This window comes from Lipophrys pholis, assembly GCF_963383615.2.
Source record: "Lipophrys pholis genome assembly, chromosome: 13".
Lineage (NCBI taxonomy): Eukaryota > Metazoa > Chordata > Actinopteri > Blenniiformes > Blenniidae > Lipophrys > Lipophrys pholis.
Genome location: NC_137632.1, coordinates 3,490,745 through 3,509,013, shown reverse-complemented (window position 1 = coordinate 3,509,013; position 18,269 = coordinate 3,490,745). Strand labels below are relative to the sequence as shown.

At 47.6% G+C, this 18,269-nt stretch overlaps 1 protein-coding gene across 1 annotated transcript; it reads right to left on the bottom strand.

The window, feature by feature from the left end:
• Positions 1–2,368: 2,368 nt before the first annotated feature.
• On the bottom strand, positions 2,369–3,304 carry LOC308118650 (olfactory receptor 52K1-like; the record flags this gene model as incomplete). The annotated part of the gene is made up of 1 exon (XM_080478158.1): positions 2,369–3,304. The coding sequence occupies one exon, from the start codon at positions 3,302–3,304 to the stop codon at positions 2,369–2,371; it is 936 nt and encodes a 311-aa protein (XP_080334284.1).
• Between the last annotated feature and the right edge of the window lie 14,965 nt (positions 3,305–18,269).

Sequence of the window (18,269 nt, the reverse complement as noted above, 5' to 3'; positions counted from 1 at the left end):
CCTGTGTCCTTTTAATCCTTTTTCATTATTTGAACTATCTCCTGGGGCGAAATTCCCCAGGTGTCGTTGTCTGCAACCGGGTTAATAAAAAAAACCCCGCCACACTTACAAATACAGCAGCAAGTCACCGACGTTCCATTATTTTCCTGGTATCAGGATCCTGGTTCCCCTGGGTCCAGACCAGAAAGCACCCTGTCTCCCCGCCGGCGCCGCTGCAGAACCACCAAGATCACCGGTGTTTTTCACATCATCCAGAAAATGTCAGGATATTGTTTTGCCTTTTATATTTGAACTTCTATGCAGCTAAACGCACGGTACCTGTCGAGAGCAGGTGTTCACAAAATGCTAATGCTCGTCAGTGTGGACGCACACATCTTTCTGGGATCTTTACAGTCATTAGTGTGGACTGGCCATACAGTACAATTAGTTAATGCCTGATTGTTGGAAGAAAAGCAAGACAAAAACATCACAGCATATGCGCTGTTGAATAGGGAAAAAAGTGTGACTCAGACATGAAAGATAAGTCTACTTGAAATGTATTAGGTTGAAATTTGTTGTATGTAACACGAAAAAAACGGGCAAAACGTGTCACAGAACACGAAAAATAGATAAGATTTTGTCTATTTTGTGAACATTTGATGAAGTGCTGTGAGACTGGTTTGGCTATAGGACATGTTTAAAGGGGACTTTTTCCTTTTGGCTCGCGTCCCTCCTCTGGTCACGTCTCAAAGCGCTGCAGCCTCACAAACACCCCCCCCCCCCCACCCCCCGCCACCCACCCACACCCACACCCACACCCACACCCACACACACACACACCCACACCCACAATCCCCCCCGGATCTTTTGATGTCGTGACCTGTCTTCCCAATACAGTATAAATAACGACACCAGACTGTGGTTCTCAATGGAAGGCTAATGTGACTGTTTCACTGTGTCCAATCAGAAAAGTTAGAGTTGTAAAAGCAGAGTCCACTGTTAACGGAGCCAAGTGAGAGCCACGTCATTGCGTCACTCCAAAACGTGATATGTCACTGATTTCACCGATGTAGCGCTCGTACAGGAACAAGAAGACGGACCGTATTCATCGGTTTGGTCCGGGGCAAAGCCCAAAGAGCGAGAAAACATTGCATCCCCTCGTTGCTCTATTGGTGTTTTTTCACGTCCGTCTTGCTTTAGTCCGGAGCCCCGGAGTGGCCATAGAGGAAAATAAATAAATCGCGTCAATGAGCATTACATTGTGAATTTCTGCTCCTTTCACTTTATTTCTGGACGTGTCTGAATCAAAAGCTCCAACATGGAGGAATGGAGGTGTAGAATGATAGAACCCTGCTCTACAGTCGTTTCCATGGCAACCTACGTAAACACATGCTGATTAAAATTCTCTTTTACATGGCTAAAATATCCAAGCTCTCATTTACAGTAGTATGTAGTTTGCTTTTTAGTTGCTGATGAACCAAAAGTATCGCTTCATTATTAAGACGTTTTGTGGGTAGAAGATAATAATGGGGCTTAGCGGAGTACCACACAGCCTCATGCAGACCTCAGCCTCCAGTCATAACATGAAACAAGACCTGGAGGTGAAGTTAGCTACAATGATGTTACGATGAAAAGCGTGAAAAAAACGACAATGGAAAACTGCTTATAAATTATACATCCAACACAGCTGACAGCGCAGGAGCTCTGCAGCGCTCTCGAGAGCTCCCGGCTCCGCGGGCGCCGATTAGATTATCTCGTTCCCTCATATTATTAACTTGAGGGAGCGACTTATTATCTTGTTCCTACGCGTTATTTCATTTTTTTTCTCTAGAACCACTCCGGGGCTCCGTGTTCGCTGTAGATTTCAGAAAGTCGGAACAGCATCTCTTCCGCCTTGTAGGTAGCGATAACTCCAGAGATAACTCCAGAGATAACTCTGCCCCCAGCTGATGACGCGTCGGGTCCCAGTCTGGCTCCTCTTTGGCCCAGCAACGAAGTGGGGCCAGCGTAGCAGCAGTTTAGCCTGTTTGGTCGGGGCTTTGGCAGTGGAAAGACAAAGAACTGGTGCTAAGTCTGGCCCTGGACCAGAACTAGAACCTGCAGTAACAAGCAACATCAGAAGCGCCTTTCGTGAGGAGTGGAAGTGTGTGTGTGTGTGTATGTGTGTGTGTGTGTGTGTGTGTGTGTGTGTGTGTGTGTGTGTGTGTGTGTGTCACCCACAACCAGAAACTGGATGAAGAAGTATAGAAGAACTTTAATTCATCTTTTAAATTTACATTATCATTAAAAAAACAACATTTGAATGATTCAAAGTTCGATCTTGAAGTACAACATGACAGAAGCTGCAGATCGTCTTACCTGCCGTACACATGTCGGTTGTTTTCACACGTTACTTGGATTTGCCCCGATAGAACAGCCTCTTCAGCTGTCTGGAGATTTCTTTCATTTTGAGTCCATATATGATGGGATTAAACAGAGGGTGATAGAGAATCACCTGCAAAGTCATTATCAGATGTGCAGTTTTGGGCAGGCGGGTTGCAAGCCGAGCTGCCGTGATATCATACGTGCACAAACATGAAAAGCTGACCAAAACCAACAGGTGTGGTATACAAGTCTGTGCAGCCTTTTTCCTTACGTCCCTGCAGCTCCGGTGGGATATGACCAGTATTTTTGTGTATGTGAAGATGATGTAGATGAAGGGAATGACTACCGTGTTTATCATAGTAAACAAACCGTACGTAGTCAGTGCTTTCGGTAACGCGCAGCGAAGCCTGTAAACGGCATTATTACAAAAAATCCCAGGCAAAGTAAATTTGCAGAGTTTCAAAGAATGAGTGAGTAAAATTGCTGGTGCGAGTTGAGCAGCAGGAAACAGCCAAGCAAAACTCAACAAACTGTATAGAACAGGGTTTCTCATGATCGTAGTATATTGCAGAGGTTTACATATAGACACGTACCTGTCAAAGGCCATAACTGCCAATATTAAGAACTCTGAAGCTCCGAGAGAGTAATAAAAAAAACGCTGAATGCTACACCGTAGAGTCGATATCACCTGCAGTTCTGATAGAACGTCGACTAAAAGCTTTGGGTAGATCACCGTGCTGAAAAGAACAGAGTTCAGTAATAAAGCCGCAATGAAAATGTACATTGGCTCATGGAGGCTTTGGTGAGTCATGATAAGGAAGATGATGGTGAAATTACAGAATAATATCAGAGTATATATGATGAAAATGATCACAAAATACAAATATCTGTATTTCAGCAATTCTACATGCCCAACCAAAGTTATATAAGTTACATTCGGCTCACTGTTTAACCAATCCATAGAAAGCGGTTGTTTGGATTGATGTGACCTTTGCAAAAAGATACAACTTGTGTTTCTTCTTTACCTCCAAATTCACACTCTGGTCTTTCTCATTGTCCGTCAGGTTTTATAGGTTTCATTCTCCCTCCATGGGTCTCATTAAACTCTTCACAGCCAGCAATGTAAACAAATGCTTTAAGCCCAGGAGTACTGTGGTGTTATTGTTTACTGTTTCTTTACCTCATTAGCTGGAGTTACCAAGTTTCCACTGACCATGAAAGATTATTGAAGCTCATCAGTTTTCCTCGAAGTGACGTAGTGCTGGAGGAAGGTTCGGCCAGCAACTAAAAATTAAACTAATATGGTCATATTTGAGGCAGGTGTGGAGCTACTTTACAAATAGATAAATCTGTGCTGTCAAACCGTACGTAGTCAGTGCTTTGACTAATGTGCAGCGAATCCTGTAACCTACGTTATTCCCAAAAATCGCGGGCACAGTAAATTTGCTGTTTCAAAGAATGAGTGATTAAAATTGTTGGTACGAGTTTAGCGGCAAGAAACAGCCAAGCAAAAGTCAACAAACTGTATCGTCAGGAGAATTTTCCTTGTAAAAAACCTCAGGGAGACAGAATGCACCGGAATCTATGGGAGAGAATTAGGGCCACTGAAGAAAAAAAAAATTTGGAGGCTAAAAAAACTAAAAAAACAACAACCTCCATGCACTTCAGAAAAAGTCGAAAATCAAAGTCGAAATTTTTTTTTTCACGGTGGAGAAAAAAGTTTTTTTACAAAGTCCGTCCATCCACATGCCGTGTGACTGCTTCTACAAAATGCATCGCAGGCGGTTTAATGAAGTGGTGAAAAGATGCTTCAGGGCAGAATTCACCTCATAAACACGGTGCAGTTATCATCAGTATCAGGACCAGAAGAGGCAGAGCAGCCTGCTGCCTGGTTCTGTCGCGGAAGTTCGTCGAGTACGAAGGACAAAGACACGGATCCTGGGGATCTTACAAAATGTGTTATTATTATTAATCAAGGAAATTCTGTATAAAATCACATGTCCATAAGCAGTAAGCAACCCTATATGGTCAGAATTATGTGATTTAATGTGAATTCACATCTAAGAGCAAACGATGAGGGATGGATAGACGTCTCTCCGTGAAAAAATAAATCTCAACTTTGATTTTCCACTTTTTCTGAAGAGCACTGAAGGTTGTTGTTTTTTTTACCTCCGAAAAAAAAAAATCTTGACTTTTTCTGAAGTGCATGAAGGTTTTTTTTTTTTTCTTTATAGCCTCCAAATTTTATTTTCTTCAATGGCTCTAATAGTCTTCCATAGGAATCAGACTGAGAGCGATTTGAAAAAGATTAAGACCATTTTATTACATTAACCTTGAAAGTAGAGACAAGGCCACAGTACAACCTCTGCATGATTGTCCAGGAGTTTGTCCCACTCTGAGGTGAGACAGCTCCTTCTTAAAGGCTGAAATTGTTTTGAGTCTGCGTTGAAGGACACCAAAAGCAGCACAGTTTCAACAGTGCTGACACAGGTCATCCTTGAACACAGACTGTAAAATTACACTTCATTCTTTATGAACAAAACAAGATTTCTATAACATGTATAGTACAGGGTTTCTCGAGATCGTTGTATATTGCAGAGGTTTACATACAGACACGTACGTGTCAGACCTGTTACTATTGCCATAACTGCCAATATTAAGAACTCTGAAGCTCAGACAGAGTAATAAAAAAAACGGTTGAGTAGATATCGCCTGCTGCTCAGATAGAGGGTCAACTAAAAGCTTTGGGTAGATCACCGTGCTGAAAAGAACAGAGTTCAGTAACAAAGCCACAATGGAAATGTACATTGGCTCATGGAGGCTTTGGTGAGTCATGATAAGGAACACAATTGTGAAGTTATTTCAAATTATCAGCATGTACAGGGACTGAATTTCACTGATGGGTTGCGGGGATCACGCATATTTTCGTCGGCCAAGGCTTTGTGCAGGGAGCCTGTCTGCTGCAGAACCCCCCCCAGAACAAGTTCTATCAGGTTGGCTGAGGCAGAGGACAAGATGGACCTGCCCTGTTCAGGTAGAGCTGCTGGCGGTGCTAAGCACACTGCCACGGTGTCAGGCAACCCTTTTCTATTTTATCTTTTCTTTTGTCTTATTCTGTGTTAGTGGCCATTATTCATTTCATGTTTGGTCTGAATTATTGTGCTGTTTTGGTTCTTGTTCTGCTGGAACACATGGATTTACACCTGGGGAATGTCAATAAATATACTACCTTAGCTCTGAGATGTCCACACTACGGTTGAATTGAAATATAAAGTACTCCATAAAGCAACAATACAAAGGAGAAAACACAAAAAGTCAAAACAATTTTATTGTTCTCTATTCAGTCATCTGTGTGGCATTCGCAATGTCCCTGATAATGTCATATGTCAATGATTTCTTAAGAAAATGTCCACATCTCCAATATTATAGAAAAGTAATTTAAATGGCTCGAGAAGTGATTCTTTTTCCGACTTGTCCAGGAATACTTCTTTACACGAGACTTTGTACTGCAGACCAGCAAAGGCCTGTCCCTGCTCCCTCATGTCCAGTACTGAAGGGCCTGTTCCTGCTCCCTCATGTCCAGTACTGAAGGGCCTGTTCCTGCTCCCCCATGTCCAGTACTGAAGGGCCTGTTCCTGCTCCCCCATGTCCAGTACTGAAGGGCCTGTTCCTGCTCTCCCATGTCCAGTACTGAAGGGCCTGTTCCTGCTCCCTCATGTCCAGTACTGAAGGGCCTGTTCCTGCTCCCTCATGTCCAGTACTGAAGGGCCTGTTCCTGCTCCCTCATGTCCAGTACTGAAGGGCCTGTTCCTGCTCCCTCATGTCCAGTACTGAAGGGCCTGTTCCTCCTCTCCCATGTCCAGTACTGAAGGGCCTGTCCCTGCTTCCTCATGTCCAGTACTGAAGGGCCTGTTCCTCCTCCCCCATGTCCAGTACTGAAGGGCCTGTTCCTGCTCCCTCATGTCCAGTACTGAAGGGCCTGTTCCTGCTCCCTCATGTCCAGTACTGAAGGGCCTGTTCCTCCTCTCCCATGTCCAGTACTGAAGGGCCTGTCCCTGCTTCCTCATGTCCAGTACTGAAGGGCCTGTTCCTCCTCCCCCATGTCCAGTACTGAAGGGCCTGTTCCTGCTCCCTCATGTCCAGTACTGAAGGGCCTGTTCCTGCTCCCTCATGTCCAGTACTGAAGGGCCTGTTCCTCCTCTCCCATGTCCAGTACTGAAGGGCCTGTCCCTGCTTCCTCATGTCCAGTACTGAAGGGCCTGTTCCTGCTCCCTCATGTCCAGTACTGAAGGGCCTGTTCCTCCTCCCCCATGTCCAGTACTGAAGGGCCTGTTCCTGCTCCCCCATGTCCAGTACTGAAGGCAGGTCAACTCGGCCAGTAAATAGGTGCAAGTTCACCTGATCCCACTTTGTCTTTTCCATAGGACACATGTGAATCCAGGATTGTTGGTGACTGCAGAAGTACAGCAGACAGAATAAATATCTTTCCAATGCTGCATCAATAGTATTTGACAGACAGAGACTGTGAAGCAAGACTCCTCTTTCACTGTTCTGTCCATCCTGGTGGCGTGACGTCCAGTCTGAAAGAAACATTAGTGCACTGCTCTTCTTAAAACATATATACATACATACAGTACACACATAAACACAAACAATGATCCATTTCAATATTCAAACACAAGCAAGACACTATTAGGGTTTTTAAGTAATCCACACTGACATTGTATTAGTCATTTTAAGAATGATTCATTGTTGGCTTACAGACATTTGAAATCAACATGGTGTGAAAGAACAAGACAACAAAACAAAACAGCACAACACAACTGACATAAAACTAATATTCTTTATGAACATTTGATAATGTTTACCAATAAAAGTGACATGTCGCAGGGAGCATCCTTACTTGCAGAGAGCAGGGAGTGAGCAGGTTTCCACACAGGAACCACAATGGCGTCTTTGACTGTAGCATCATTCTAATATAAAGGAATATTTTGAATGAAAACAGTGAAAATGCTTAAGAGTTATAATTTTATTGAAAATCAGATGGACATGGTACACTAAGGGGTAAAGTTTTGAGTGTGTTGTAGGCTGTTGGTTGTCGTCATGTTGGTACGTCATAGAGATCAACCACAAAGATGCTTTCCCCCTATGGAATGCATGGCAAATGTAAACACATACCCATTTAAAAAAAATTATAATCAAAATTAAGGAGAAAATTAAAAGCAGCAACTTTTATGTCATGATCGGCTCTCCTGCAGCCCCTTAGGGGGAGGGGTTATTGGCTGCAGGTGTGTGGTTTTTTCCCTGCAGTGTGTTTCAGGTGGGCGTGCCTGGAGGTGGTGTTTGGGATGGAAGAGCTGGCTGGGTTAATAACCAGGATTCAGTACAGCTGCGGGTAGCAGGTGGAGGCGTTTTGGAGGAGTGGCTCTGCTTTTTAAACGGGCTCCTCACTCCACTCGACGCGGGACCGTAAAAGCAACAAGAGTTAGTAGTTGTGGTGTTTGTCTGTTAACTCTACCTCTTGCTACCTGCTCATCCACTCTCTCACTCCTCCTCATCATCATAGTGACATCGTCAACACTCCACGCTCGGGCCCAGCCAGCACCAGCTCTTCCCACACCGCCTCGGCCGCCGCCCACTGGACCACAGGTTCGACCTGCTCTGCCCCAATCTGCTCTGTACTCGGCTCTGGTGCTGACATCCGGGAGCCCCCGTCCGGACAAGGACACGTCCCCTCGCTCCGTCAGCCTGACTCCGTCCACGCTAGCCTGACCCGTGAGCCACTCTCCCCAAAGACTTTATCTCTTCTGGAGGAGAACTCTAAAATTATTATTTTTTATGATAAATAAAATCCTTGATTCCCTTCATCTCTGTTCTGGTGACTTTCTGCGCTTGAGCCTCTGTCTCCCCGCCGTAACAGTACGGTCCCGCCAAGATGAGCTCAGCAGATCACCAGCCAGGATCAGATATGGACCAGTCTCTCCAGCAGTGCCTCTCCAGCCAAGACGCCAGACTGGGTCAGCATGACGCCTTTCTGCAGAGCCTAGTAGCCAACAATCGGGCAATTCTAGACCAGGTGGCCAGCCTGACCTCCCAGGTGGCCAGCCTGACCTCCCAGGTGGCCAGCCTGACCTCCCAGATGACCAGCCTGACTGTCCAGCAGAACCCGGCCCTCCGGTTACCTGAGCCTTCGGTCTCAGTGCCAGACCTGGGTCCACCTCCTGCAGCCCACTTCAGAGAACCCTTTGCTCCCGTTCCAGAGAGGTACGCAGGTGATCTGGGATCATGCCAGGCCTTCCTGACCCAGGTGGGCCTGGTGTTTGAACTACAGCCCCAGTCCTATTCCTCCGACCGATCCCGGATTGCCTACCTTATTGGACTCCTGTCCGGAACCGCCAGAACTTGGGGAACAGCGTTGTGGGAGGGCCAGGCTCCTGAGTGTCGCTCGTACCAGACGTTCACTGAGGAAATGAAGCGGATATTTGACCACCCAGTTCGTGGAAGGGAGGCCAGTGACCGACTCACCCTCATCCGCCAGGGCAACCGCAGTGTGGCTGAATTTGCAATCGAGTTCCAGACCCTAGCAGCGGGTAGTGGTTGGAATGACCGTTCGCTCCAGTCTGCATTCTACCGGGGATTGCAGGATCACCTCCAGGATGAGATCGCCACCCGAGACCGAACTGAAGACCTCGACAAGCTGATTAAACTTAGCATCCAGATCGACAACCGTCGCAGGGAGCGTCGCCGCGAGCGATCTCTGCACTGGACTCCTGCACTCCCCAGACAGCCGCGGGCAGATTCCCCAGGTCCTAGCTCCGAGCCAGAAGCCATGCAGATTGGACATGCCCAGCTCACCCCGCAGGAGAGACAACTACGCCGGTCCAATGACGCTTGCCTCTACTGTGGTGAACTGGGACACTACATCACCCGTTGTCCTACACGCCCGGGAAAAGGACGGGCCCACCAGTAGTAAGGGGGTTACTGGTGAGCCAAAACCTCTCTGATGCCCCCCAGCGACTCCAATTATCCGGGACGCTCTGTTTCCAGGCCCAGACTCTGATGGTCTCTGCGTTAGTGGATTCCGGAGCAGAGGAGAACTTCATGGACTACCAGTTGGCAGAACAACTAAGCATCCCGTCTGTCCCCTTGGAATCCCAATTAGAAGCCCGGTCTCTCAACGGTCTCCATCTGGCTCGGGTCACCCATAAGACTGTCCCCGTCACTCTGGTGCTTGCAGGTAACCACCAGGAGATCCTCTCCTTTCACCTCATCGACCACTCTCGCCCCCCGCTGGTTCTTGGGTACCCTTGGTTGCGTACTCACAACCCGCGGATCGACTGGGTGAGGGAGGAGGTCAGTTCCTGGAGTGCCTACTGCCTTAACCACTGTCTGCGGTCGGCCCTGACTCCGTCTACGCCCACCAGGCCTGCACCCCCGGATGCCACGGACCTCTCCCTGGTCCCTGAGGCATATCGTGACCTGGCTCCAGTGTTCGATAGGGACAAGGCTCTCTCGTTGCCCCCACATCGCCCATATGACTGCCCTATTGACCTCTTACCAGGAGCCACGCTGCCTCACAGCCGCCTGTATAATCTGTCCCGACCTGAACGCACCGCCATGGAGACCTACATTCGGGAGTCCCTGGCTGCAGGCCTCATTCGACCATCTTCTTCTCCAGTAGGAGCCGGGTTCTTCTTTGTGGGCAAGAAGGACGGCTCACTACGACCGTGCATAGACTTCCGGGGACTCAACGACATCACCATCAAGAACCGGTACCCTTTACCTCTGCTCAGCTCTGCGTTCACTCCCCTCCACGGCGCCACTATATTCACCAAGCTGGACCTTCGAAACGCCTATCACCTCGTACGCATCCGTGAGGGGGATGAATGGAAGACTGCGTTCAACACACCTCTGGGACACTTTGAGTACCTTGTGATGCCCTTTGGACTCACTAACGCCCCTGCAGTTTTCCAAGGACTCATGAACGACATCCTCAGAGACATGGTTGACCGCTTTGTCTTCATCTACCTGGATGACATTCTTATCTACTCCCGCAATGTTAAGGAACACACTGAACATGTCCACCAAGTCCTGGAGCGTCTCCTCAAGAACCGGCTCTATGTAAAGGCGGAGAAATGCGAGTTCCACAAGACCACGGTGTCATTCCTGGGCTACATCATCTCGCCAGGGGAGGTGAGGATGGATCCCAGCAAGGTCTCGGCGGTTCAGGATTGGCCGCAACCTGAGAATCGGAAGCAGCTCCAGCGATTCCTCGGGTTTGCCAACTTCTACAGACGATTCATCCGGGACTACAGCAAGACCGCTGCTCCCCTGACCGCCTTGACTTCAACCCTTCGACCATTTGTTTGGACTCGTGAAGCAGCCCAGGCCTTTCAGACCCTCAAGCTCCGGTTCACCTCAGCGCCTATTCTCGTCCAGCCAGATCCCGGTCGTCAGTTTGTGGTGGAGGTGGACGCCTCAGACTCGGGGGTGGGAGCGGTGCTCTCACAGCGTTCCGCGTCAGACAATAAGCTCCATCCCTGCGCATTCTTCTCTCGACGTCTCTCTCCGGCAGAACGCAATTACGACATTGGAAACCGGGAACTATTGGCTGTCAAGATGGCCCTGGAGGAATGGAGGCACTGGTTAGAGGGAGCTGAGCAGCCATTCATTGTATGGACGGATCATAAGAACCTGGAATATATTCGCTCTGCCAAGAGACTAAATTCTCGCCAGGCCCGTTGGACCCTGTTTTTTGGGCGTTTCCGGTTCACACTCACCTATCGCCCAGGATCCCGCAATGTCAAACCAGATGCCTTGTCCCGTCAGTTCTCCATTGAGGAACCCCCATCTGAACCTGTCCCGATCCTGCCTAAGACCTGCACAGTGGCCTCTCTCACCTGGGAGATCGAGGCCTTGGTCCAAGAGGCCCTCCGGCTACAACCGGACCCAGGTGGTGGACCTGCTAACACAATGTTTGTTCCTGTCCCTGTACGCTCCCAGGTCCTGCAGTGGGGTCACTCGTCCCGGTTCTCCTGTCACCCTGGCGTCACCCGCACCTTGGGAGTGGTGCGTCAAAGATTCTGGTGGCCTACCATGGATCGGGACACCCGGGAATTTGTAGTGGCCTGCACCATCTGTGCCCGCAATAAGACCTCGAACCAACCCAGTTCCGGTCTCCTCCAGCCACTGCCCATCCCGACCCGCCCCTGGTCCCATATTGCAGTGGATTTTGTCACTGGCCTGCCAACTTCTAAGGGTAAGACCACCATCTTGTCTATTATTGACCGCTTTTCAAAGGCAGCGCACCTTGTGGCCCTACCCAAGCTACCCACTGCGAGGGAGACGGCAGACCTGCTGGTTTCTGAGGTTTTTCGTTTGCATGGCATTCCCTTGGACATTGTGTCGGACCGAGGCCCTCAGTTCACGTCAGAGGTTTGGAGGGCGTTCTGCACCGCACTGGGAGCTAAGGTGAGCCTGTCTTCGGGTTTCCATCCGCAGTCTAACGGGCAGACAGAGCGACTCAACCAAGAGATGGAGACCCTTCTCAGATGTGTAACTGCAGAGAACCCCTCAGCCTGGAGTGACCATCTGGCCTGGGTTGAGTATGCACATAACTCGTTGGTCAACTCATCTTCTGGCCTGTCTCCCTTCCAATGTTCCCTGGGTTACCAGCCCCCCCTCTTCCCGTCCCAGGAACAAGAACTGGCGGTTCCTTCAGTACAGGCCCATGTCAGGCGATGCCGTAGGATCTGGAGGCAGGCCCGGGCAGCGCTACTCCAGTCATCCCGCAAGATGGAACGACAGGCTAATAAGAAGCGCTCTCCGGCCCCTTGCTATATCCCTGGGCAGAAGGTGTGGTTGAGGGCCAAGGACCTTCCACTGCGGGTGGAATCAAGGAAGCTCGCCCCACGCTTCGTGGGTCCATTCGAGATCCAAAGGATCATCAACCGGAGTGCGGTACGGTTGAAATTACCTGCCTCAATGCGTATTCACCCCACTTTCCACGTGTCTCAGGTCAAACCGGTGAAGGAGAGTGACCTGTCCCCTCCGGCCCGCCCCCCTCCACCACCCAGGATGCTGGATGGTGGCCTTGTCTACACCGTGCGGCGATTGTTGAACGTTCGTCGCCGGGGGCGTGGTCTCCAGTACCTGGTGGACTGGGAGGGTTATGGTCCGGAGGAACGTTCCTGGGTGCCCCGAAGTCGCATTATGGATCGGGAACTCATCCGGGAGTTCCACCGCCTGAACACGGAGCAACTCAATTGTACGCCAGGAGGCGCACGTAAGGGGGGGGGGTACTGTCATGATCGGCTCTCCTGCAGCCCCTTAGGGGGAGGGGTTATTGGCTGCAGGTGTGTGGTTTTTTCCCTGCAGTGTGTTTCAGGTGGGCGTGCCTGGAGGTGGTGTTTGGGATGGAAGAGCTGGCTGGGTTAATAACCAGGATTCAGTACAGCTGCGGGTAGCAGGTGGAGGCGTTTTGGAGGAGTGGCTCTGCTTTTTAAACGGGCTCCTCACTCCACTCGACGCGGGACCGTAAAAGCAACAAGAGTTAGTAGTTGTGGTGTTTGTCTGTTAACTCTACCTCTTGCTACCTGCTCATCCACTCTCTCACTCCTCCTCATCATCATAGTGACATCGTCAACACTCCACGCTCGGGCCCAGCCAGCACCAGCTCTTCCCACACCGCCTCGGCCGCCGCCCACTGGACCACAGGTTCGACCTGCTCTGCCCCAATCTGCTCTGTACTCGGCTCTGGTGCTGACATCCGGGAGCCCCCGTCCGGACAAGGACACGTCCCCTCGCTCCGTCAGCCTGACTCCGTCCACGCTAGCCTGACCCGTGAGCCACTCTCCCCAAAGACTTTATCTCTTCTGGAGGAGAACTCTAAAATTATTATTTTTTATGATAAATAAAATCCTTGATTCCCTTCATCTCTGTTCTGGTGACTTTCTGCGCTTGAGCCTCTGTCTCCCCGCCGTAACATTTTATCAATCGCTACTGGATTAATATTACTCCTGCATGTGACCTATGTTAATTTCTTTACTTCAACTGATTAAAGTTGAGCTATTTTTTAACAACTTTAAATACTGATATAAATGACAGTAATGAATTATGTTGCTTTAGATTATATGTTAATACTTTGGCTGTCCTGTGAGAACCACACATCTCTAAAACGTTCACAAGCTGAGAAAAACACATCTTCTTCTTCATTGCAATGCATTCGCTACTGCATGGAGGCTTTATCGCTTGCTGGACTCTTAACAAACTGTTTCACCCATCGGATATACGAAGTTACTTTACGTTATGTACTGAAAAAAGTTAAAATCTATGGTGTTTTAATGCTATCCACTGTTAGCATTACTTAGTTTTAAAATGACACGTAACCTAAACCACTGGTGTAACACGCTGTTATTTGCATCATCAATATATGTTAGTTTACAGCAGGTATATCAACAGCGAACACACGCAAGAAACCATACATTCGTAACTTTTTCAGGAAATTTTTAAGTAGCAACTTACTGCTATGTAGCTTGCGCCTGCGCGTTTGGGTTAAATGTGTCATCATTTCCTGTCTGACAGTGGAGGGGCCTCACAGTGGAAGGGCCTCACAGTGGAGGCTGCACCGGAAATGCCTGAGAGTGGAGGTCCTGCAGCCAGACGCCTCTCATGCTTTAAGCCCCTGAGACACACCTGACACAAAGATGCCGTTTTTTTTTAACAAATATTCTCTAATGAACATCTGAGGCCGTTACCGAGCAGCTGGATTTATTCTGAGAGTAGACTGCACACAGCCGAACTTGTACGAGTGTAATTGTAGGACTGTGCTTTTTCTTAATTTTTTTTTCCTAATGTGGAGAAAATGGCATACAGTTTAAAAGACGATTTACTCAAGGAGGTTTGCTGATGCACTGTACCCACGAAGTTTTTAATCTGGCTCCTAAGGTGGAAAGATTCTTTCATAGCGCAAATCCCTCCTGTAGAGACTGATGGAGGCTACAGAGCCTGTTACTGTGCATGCATATCTCTCCCCCTCCCTCCTGCTCATCTAGTTGTAAACAAATATGGCGGCCGCCATCCTACTTATCAGTAGTTTAATAGTTGAGACTCTCCCATGATAGCATCCGATGCATCCGCACTCCTTTTTTTCCAAGAGATGCCAGTGGGGAAATCCAAGGAAGCCGCCATACTCGTTCACGGTCGCCGCCATCTTGAAATGACGCAAATCAGAAGCCTACCGCCCATCTATCTATCTATCTATCTATCTATCTGTCTGTCTGTCTGTCTGTCTGTCTGTCTGTCTGTCTGTCTGTCTGTCTGTCTGTCTGTCTGTCTGTCTGTCTGTCTGTCTGTCTGTCTGTCTGTCTGTCTGTCTGTCTGTCTGTCTGTCTGTCTGTCTGTCTGTCTGTCTGTCTGTCTGTCTGTCTGTCTGTCTGTCTGTCTGTCTGTCTGTCTGTCTGTCTGTCTGTCTGTCTGTCTGTCTGTCTGTCTGTCTGTCTGTCTGTCTGTCTGTCTGTCTGTCTGTCTGTCTGTCTGTCTGTCTGTCTGTCTGTCTGTCTGTCTGTCTGTCTGTCTGTCTGTCTGTCTGTCTGTCTGTCTGTCTGTCTGTCTGTCTGTCTGTCTATCTATCTATCTATCTATCTATCTATCTATCTATCTATCTATCTATCTATCTATCTATCTATCTATCTATCTATCTATCTATCTATCTATCTATCTATCCAGCCCGTAATGTAGTTTGTTTATATGGAGTTGCTGTAGATCATATTGTGTGTGATTCATTGACAGGCGCAGGCACGAACTCCGCCGCTGACCGAGCTGGTAGCCTGAATGCATGCGCAAGCCCCGCCCCGCCCTGGACAGATCTGGTAGCCCGGACAGATCTGGTACCTACACCGGACAGATCTGGTACCTACACCAGTGAATGTCTTCTGCCGTGCGTCATTTCAGGCCAGTGGGTTCCGCTACGTCAGTTCCTTTAGGCGCGCTCCCACACGTCAATTCCGGTGCGTCGTCGTTCAAGTACGTCACTTCCGGCGCGTCGGCTTCTGATTTGCATCATTTCAAGATGGCGGCGACCGTGAACGAGTATGGGAGAGGCTGCCAGTGGGGAGTCCAAAATGGCCGACAATATGGCTGCTTCCTTGGTGGGAGGCTAGAGTACATGATCTGCAGTGCGACCTTGCTTCTCCAAAATTGAAACCCCGCCAGTGCGGTATCAAGATGGTGGGTTATGGGCGCTGACATACTTGTTTGTGGTTGCCGAAATGCTTGTTTACGGTCACCGCCATACTTGTATGTGGTCGCCGCCATATTTAAAAGGCAGTTTAGTTGGGTCCTGTTGTACTCTTATCATTGTAAGAGCGCTTTGAGATGTTTGTTGATGTGATTTAGCGCTTTACAAATAAAATTGAATTGAATTGAATTGAATGACGTCAGTGGCTAAAGTGATGTCATGGGTCATGTTCAGTTCTGGGAACCCCAGTACACTGGAAGGTACATCCAGGTAGATTTGATCTGAATAAAGCTCAGAGAGTATTTATAAGGTCCAGAGCCAAGTGGATTGAGGAAGGAGAAACACCATCATATTCCACATTCAATTTATAAAAACAGCCTAGAAAAAAAAAGATTCACTCTCATGATGAACGGGGAAGAATACTTAGAACCAAAAAGTATAGCGAAGGAGATCTTGCATTTCTTTAGATACTGTATGATTCTTCTTATTCTAAACAAAATGCTTTAAATCATTTATTACTGTAAATGATGAAACCTTTAGAAATGTTTGTGAGGAGGATTTAAAATGGAAGTATCATCATAAAAACAGCCTCTGACTGATCTCCAGGCTCAGATGGAATCACTACAAACTTTCTGAAAAGAAATTAAAACATTGCTATTTGAGGTAATAATGTTTGACTGGAAAGGAATTATTGACAAAGAAAAAGGCAGAATTATTTCAGGATGTCTATTGGTCATGTTTCCTTACCTTCAGGACAAAATAAGAAAAGTGTCTTATCTAACTCCACTCTCTTCTATTCTATAGTCTGCATTACATTTACATTTCACTTCACTGCACCTGTGTCATTTTATATCCCAGATTGTCTGTGAGCTATATAACACAAGTTTATTCTGTTTACACCACATGATTGACAAAGTTGTCTAACTCTCTCTGAGCCTATTTCAGCAACACGCTGCAGCTGTAACCACAGTGAAGCCTCAGGGTCAGAGGTCAGCTGTAACCACAGTGAAGCTCAGGGTCAGAGGTCAGAGGTCAGCTACTAAACTGATCTGCCTCCTTCATTCATCCAGTGACAATGTGTGGCTGCATTAAGCAAAGCAAACGACAAGAATGGAGAATAACTGTAGTTTCTTCAGCAGGAAAGGAGGAAATGTCCATGATAAACCTTCAACAAATACCTATGACAACTTTAAAAGAATAAAACCATCATAAAGCATGTCATTGTTCTTTATTTTATATACAATCACTGGGCACTTTAACAGAGAAAACCCAACAAATCCACATGAGCAAGCGTGAGCGACTGTGGAAAGGAAGAACTCCCTCTAACAGGAATAGACCTGCAGAAAGCAGACTCAGAGGTGGAGGCTTCCTGCTGGCCGGGTGGGGGGAGAGGACAGAGGAGAGGACAGAGGAGAGGACAGACAGATAGATAAGAGAGAGATCCACCCGGAAGACTGATCAGGACAGGAGGCTTCAATCCACCTTCACCTCCACTGTCAGACATCCGGCAGGGAGGTTGAGAGACAGACTACAGGAGAGAAAGGTAAATGTTAGTGACATGTAATAGTGGTGAATAAGAAAACAAAGAAGCTCAGTTTAGGTCCTCCAGCAGTCTGAACCTCTGGCAGCTTCACTAGAAAATGGTCTCAGGTGTCCTGAAGCAGCTCTCACTGTAAACTTTAATAGAAAAGTCTTAACCTTCATCCTAACCTTCAAATGAGAGGCTGTGTCAGACTCTTTAACTGAAACTGGGATCTGGTTCCACATCAGAGGAACCTGAAAGCTGAAAGCTCAGCCTCCATTCTACTTTTAGAAAACCTAGGAACCTCCAGTAAGCCAGCACTCTGAGAACCAAGTGTTCTTCTGGGGAGATATGGGACCAGCAGTTCTTTAAGATATTTTGAATTAGTTGAAGACTTTTTAAGCAGTGACTTGGACCCCCTGATAATAGGGAGTGTTACACCCCGAGGAGGGACGGAACATATCTGGAAGGACACTGGGAAACAGTTGGATTTTTACAATTTTTATTTAATTTTCTTTTAATTCACTCCTGGGTTTTTAATTAAAAAAAACGTTGAACCTGAAAAACAAGCGGGTTATGTACAAACTAGACCCCGCCAAAACCCAAAACCACCCCGTGTCCTAAACTACCAAAATATCCAAAAGAACAAGTACCTGGTGGGCTGGCACAAACAAACAAACAGGTGCGGTACCGGGCCAACCCTGTACAGGGCCGTCGGAGCCGGTACCAACACCCAATCTAACAAACAAAAACCCCAACCTACTGTTGCAGGACAAACAAAAAACGAAAACAGGACCACCGATCCCACCAGGGAAAAAGGATCTGTGCTAACACCAAACATACAACGAAGGTGGAAACGCCGGAGAAGGAAGCCGCCTGACTGCGGGTACGAATGGGAGAGGTCGAAGTAGAGAAGCCGCCGGGCTGCGTGTCAGTACGGGATTCATCGATAGAGGGCAGCCCCGAACGCTTTAGACACCGACTATTTATAGGCGGAGAGGCGGGCTTTAACGAATCCTACAAAAATAATAAATAAATACTGAGATAATCCCTCAAGAAAACAAACAAGGGGATATAGAGATTAATTTACTATTATTATTAAAATATTACTTTATATATATATATATATATATATATATAACAAACTAAATAAATTGACCTCTCCAC